A 5,836-nucleotide genomic window follows, 5' to 3' on the forward strand; every position below is an offset into this window, starting at 1 on the left:
AAGTAGGAAAACAAGTTCCATAAGTGGTATTCCAAGTCCATTGTCAATGTCTTCTCTCCACCCACCAACGCCTCTAAAACCCTCACCCCTTGACCATCCCCAACCCCTGCTCTTCCAGCAAACCCTTTCTTTTAGTCGAGCAAGGAATCTTGGTTAGCAGGGGACCACTAAAATGCAACGTGGATTTGATGCAAGTATGAAAGCCCACTGTTAGGAAGAAAGATTTGTCGTCTTACCCTCTTAACTAAGACTGATTTCATGATATTCCTTAACGATTGTTTATCTTTTACTACTAGAGGCCTCTAGAAAGAATTTGTTCTCTTGCATTGCATAGTAATGACTCACTATTCATATTATTTCTACTTGATCAGTATCAAGAACTCTATTTTCATTGGAACACCCCTCTCCTTGCAGTCAAGTGGCTGTTTAATGCCACCAAAGTATGGGGAGTATGTGGTTCTTGCCCCGTTGCTAACTCGAACGGTATACGCCCGATAGCTTCGCTCCTTTGTAAGTTATAGGAGAACTATGCCATATCAAGAGGCTTCCTGCTGGTTTGCTTTCACAAAATGCCTCAAGTAAAACTCAAGTATGACATTTGCTCAACCGGGTGGAAGCTTGTGGAGAAGTGCAACTCCAAACCCCAAGAGTGGAAAGAGTTGTGGGCGGTGGCCAACCCCAAACTCCCATTCCCCACCCCATAGTGTTTTGCTAGACTACATATAATACTCTTGGGATAATTTTTTTTTTTTTGGCTTACTTACCAAACACAAAAAGACAAGTATAAAACCAACTTTTTTTCCCCAGAAAATACTTTCCTTCGAACCAAACACACTTTTATTTCCATTCCAACTAGGAGTCAAATATATGTTGAGAAGTCAGATACCCCTTTCATTATTCCTTTCCACAAACAAAACCCGAATGAGCTTTTTACCTTTTTAGTGAACCAACCATTTTCCTTTCTTCCGTACTTTAATGCAGTCACCTCTTTTGATAAAGCCCCTCCCTCATTCTTGACTATCTAAAAATCCCCTCCCTTATTCTTAACATCCACAATTACTTCCGAAGGAGAGGTCTGTTTGATACAGAAATGTTTCACATCCAACTTCCCTCTAAAAGGAGTCACCACCTTCTTCCATTCTTATATCCTTTCCCGCTACTCCATTGCATAGGACAACAGCTTTCGAGAGCTTGTATGCGTCTTTAGAGGAAAATGGTAGGGATAGAAAGTTGTATAGGCTTGCCAAGGCTAGGGAGCAGAAGGCTCATGACCTTAACCAAATGAAGCGCATCGAGGGGAAGGATAGCAAAGTTTGGCGGAGGATGCCCTCATTCGGAAGAGGTGGTAATCTTATTTCCATAGACTTTTGAACGCCGAGGGGATAAAGGTTTTGTCATGGGGGACTTGGAGAACTCAGAGATGTGTCGCGATTATGGTTATTGTAGGCGTATCAAGGTGGAGGAGGTCAAAGGGACTATTCGCAAGATGCATAGGGGAAGGGCGATTGGGCCAGACGAGATTCCGGTGGACTTTTGGAAGAGCACTGGCAGCGCATGTTTGGAGTGGCTGACGAGATTGTTTAACACCTTTTTTAGGGCGGCAAGATGCTCGAAGCATGGAGATGGAGTATGATGGTTCCTTTATGTAAGAACAAGGGGGACATTCAGAGTTGCAACAACTATAGGGGTATCAAGTTGTTGCGTCATACTATGAAGGTTTGGGAAAGGGTGATAGAGTTTAGGCTGAGGAGGATCGTGACTATTTTCGAGAATCAGTTTGGTTTCATGCTAGGTCATTTGACTACTGAGGCCACTCACCTCGTGAGGAGATTAGTAGAGTAGTTTAGGGAGAGAAAAGAAGGAGTGTTTATCGATCTTGAGAAGGTGTATGACAAAGTTTCCAGGGAGATTTTGTGGAGGTGCTTGGAGGGTAGAGGGGTGCCCGTGGCTTATACTAGGTCTATTCAGGACATGTATGACGATGCGAAGACTCGTGTGAGGACGACAGGAAGGGATTCAGAGCACTTTTTGATTTTGACAAGGTTGCATCAGGGATCGACTCTTAGCCTGTTTTTATATGCCTTAGTGATGGATGTTTTGATGCGACATATCTAAGGGGAGGTGCCTTGGTGTATGTTATTTACTGATGATGTACTGATTGTTGAAACTCGGGGAGGAGTTAATGATAAATTGGAGCTTTGGAGACAGACCCTCAAGTTTAAAGGATTTAGGTTGAGCAGGACTAAGACGAAGTGCTTGAATGTAAGTTTAGTGTTTTGTCGCATGAGGCGAACATGGTAGTGAAGCTTGATTCCCAGGTCGTTCAGAAGAGGGAGTGTTTCAAGTATCTTGGGTCTATGATTCAAAGGAATGGGGAGATTGATGAGGATGTCACGCACCGTATTGGTGCAGGGTGGTTGAAACGAAGGCTCGCTTTGGGAGTCTTGTGTGACAAGAAGGTGCCTCCAAAACTCAAAGGTAAGTTCTACAAAGTGGTAGTTCGACTGACTATGTTGTATGGAGCGGAGTATTGGTCAGTTAAGAACTCTCACATAAAGAAGTTGAAAGTAACGAAGATAAGAATGTTGCGATGGATGTGTGGACTTACCAGGAGGGATAGGGTTAGAAATGAGATTGTCCGGGAGAAGATGGGAGTGACTTCGGTGGAGGACAAGATACGGGAAGTGAGATTACAATGGTTTGGGCATGTGATGAGGAGAGACATAGATTTTTTAGTACGGAGGTGTGAGAGGCTAGCTATGGATGGTTTTAGACGGGGTAGAGGTAGGCCTAAGAAGTATTGGAGGGAGGTGATTAGATATGATATGGAGCAGTTACAACTTACGGAGGATATGACCCTTGATAGGAAGGTGTGGAGGATGCGGATTAGGATAGAGGGTTAGTGAGTAGGAGTACGTCTGTGGTGTATTGGTGATATCTATGTTTTTCGAATTGATATTTTTTAGTATTACCTTGTGTGTGTGTTGTTTCTGTTATTATCCTTTACTATCTGTTATTATAGTATTACCTTGTGGTTGCATGCTTTTATGTGTTTCGTTTTTTATATTGTTATTTGTACTGAACCGGGGGGTCTATCGGAAACAATCTCTCTACTTCATCCGAGGTAGTGGGATGGACTGCGTACGCTTTCCACTTGATGGGAATACACTTTACCCTCCCCAGACCCCACTTGATGGGAATACACTGGGTATGGTGTTGTTGTATTATATAGCATCCAGAACCGGAGTTTCTGCCTTTCTTTGTACCATTTGTGTTTCATCTTTTCAATTGGAATTTTATTGTTTTGTGGCAGCACAGCATTCCTCATTGGGCCTAAACGACAAGCGACAATGATGCTTGACCCTGTTCGTATATATGCAACTGCCATTTATATAGCAAGCATTATCATTGCTCTGTTTTGTGCTCTATATGTGAGTTAATGTATCAGTCACAAATTTTAGTTTCCTCATTTTGGCTTTCAACAAACTTTGCCATTCTGTGTCTGATCTACATTTGTTTGCATCAGGTGCGGAACAAGCTACTGACACTCTTGTCAATTGTATTGGAGTTTGGTGCACTTATCTGGTATGTCTGACTGTAGTCATCCTGGTTCAGTCTTGGATGAAAAAATTGCGTTAATAATTTAGAGAATTTGGATAAACTAGTATGTTGAGAAGGGTATATATGTAATTTTGTTGATGGACATGTAACCTAGTGGGTAACACACTGGTAATCATCTCTTATTTATCAGCTTTTGCATTTATCTCAAACATAGGGCAGATAGGACCATTAGCTTATAAATAGAAAGCTCGCCCTTTTTGCTGTCTTATCCTGTATCCGCATCTACTTGACTTTGTTATCCTTCAAAGATAGTCTATCAAATCCTAAATATAATTTCTCTATACTTGGAAGCTGATGCTTTTTTGTTGCATTACAGGTATAGTTTGAGTTACGTTCCTTTTGCAAGGTCCATGGTCTCCAAAGTGGTGATGGCTTGCTTTGATACAGAATCCTAGCGTTCTTTACCCTGAGGGAAGGATTATACTTGCAAATTTGTACAGTGTGTATTTGGTACAGGAGTTCTAATCCGTAGAATGGGTTAGGTGAGTGCACCTTTGGTTGAATGGAGGTATTTTGATTGAAATGAGTTGTTTATTAAACAAGCTAACTTCTGATCCTTTGTAACACCTAGATTTTTCTTCCTGAAGTAAATGGAGACAATCGAGTTCCCATTAGGGGAGTCAACTGGTGGGTGGTTTGGTTCAAATTTGGGCAAATGAGTTGGGTAATATAAATGGTCATAGCCACAACTCGCCTAAAGTTTACTTGGGCCAGGACGCATTAAACAATGGGTTTATATATAATTCAACCCTCCCAAATTTATTCAATGTTTCATTTGTCGTGCTCCGCCCTTCTTTTATTTCTTTTTAGCATTAAAACTTGAGAGAAGTGTTGACAACATCTCCAAACTTGACACGAATTATTACTTTAGCTCTCAAACTATACCTGCATTACAAACACCGTGAAATTGACTAAATAGATTTAAAAACACCTTTAAACTTGGCTTAACAAATTTAACTACACCCCTAAGATGCCACATGGCATAGCAAGTGGCTGAAACTCTTGTGGGTGCGTAAATTGCTTCAAAAATAATGTCACATAAACATTAAAAGTTTTAAAAAACTCCATTTTAAATTAATGTCACATAAACGATTTTAAAAAACTCTATTTTAAACTTTTTGCTTTAATTTTCAGCACACCCTAATTGCTATCACAACCCTTCTTTTTCCTAGTTACGTTTTCTCCATCAAACGCACCCCAAGTTTGAACTCTTTTAACTTTTTTTAATCGTTCTCTTTTCTTTCTTTTATTTGCCCATATTATTCTCTTTATGTGGGGTACTACACAACTTGGTATAAATGCAGGGAGCAACCACAACTACCTTTAACGGACCGCTCCAGTTATATTGAAACTTCCCAAGGAATATCCTCAATCTTGAGTTAAATAACTACACCAAATTACCAATTTTGAACTCCTCATTCCCAATATAATTATCATGAAGGTAGTGCCTCTTGGCTTTGTATAATGAAGGGCTCTTATAAGCATGGAATAAGGCTCATCCCAGTTGTTTTGGCTATCCTTTCTAAGCTTTTTCTTTGGTTTGTAATGAGCTCAATTAGAATAAGTTCACTCACTAGGTAATCAGCCACATTCACATACAATGGAGATTTCCTTCATGACAATAGCTAAAAGGCGCTCATTGGGGCCTACATCATCAATATCCAAAACCATCACCCAAAATGCCTTGTCTCCATGAAACCTTGCATTTCCTCGTCATCAAAATTCGAAAGACTCTATCCAAAGCATCCTCCAAATTGATTTTAGTGCTTGAATCCTCAACCAACACACTGGAGACTAAATTCACTAAAGATCAGTTTTCATTACCCAATGGTTGTTTCATTAACTTGCAAACCGGAATACAGCCTTCTCATCCCTGAACCTAAAGGTAAATTTGCTTGCTTTAGTATCAACTAAAGCTCTCTAGGTAGCAAGGAATGGTTTAAGAATAATGGGAACCTCAAAGTCCACCACACAGTCAAAGATCACAAAGTCCACAAGAGAAGATGAATTTATCAACTTTCATAAGCACATCCTGTAGAATTCCCATAGGGCTTTTGATAGAACGATCCTCCATTTGTAATTTCATAGAAGTAGGTCTCAACTTGCCAAGTCCCAAAGTCATATACACTTTTACACCCTTTGTATAAATAACATAAATCCCAATCCTATTAAACATATTTACCTTCTCTCCCATCTTCTTAATTAATTTCTTCTC

General features: G+C 40.3%; 1 protein-coding gene across 2 annotated transcripts in view; it reads left to right on the top strand.

Moving 5' to 3' along the window:
* The window catches only part of LOC107870574 (vesicle transport protein SFT2B), a 45,302-nt gene extending 40,914 nt beyond the window's left edge, over positions 1-4,388 (top strand). For both annotated transcript variants that reach the window (XM_016717143.2, XM_047412967.1), the window contains exons 4-6: positions 3,314-3,431; positions 3,527-3,585; positions 3,938-4,388. In XM_016717143.2, the coding sequence (XP_016572629.1) occupies positions 3,314-3,431; positions 3,527-3,585; positions 3,938-4,016 (256 nt within the window). In that variant the 3' untranslated portion in view covers positions 4,017-4,388. The remainder of the gene's footprint in view (positions 1-3,313; positions 3,432-3,526; positions 3,586-3,937) is intronic.
* Positions 4,389-5,836: the final 1,448 nt, after the last annotated feature.

The sequence above is a fragment of the Capsicum annuum genome, chromosome 5, assembly GCF_002878395.1.
Source record: "Capsicum annuum cultivar UCD-10X-F1 chromosome 5, UCD10Xv1.1, whole genome shotgun sequence".
In the NCBI taxonomy this organism is placed as follows: Eukaryota; Viridiplantae; Streptophyta; class Magnoliopsida; order Solanales; family Solanaceae; genus Capsicum; species Capsicum annuum.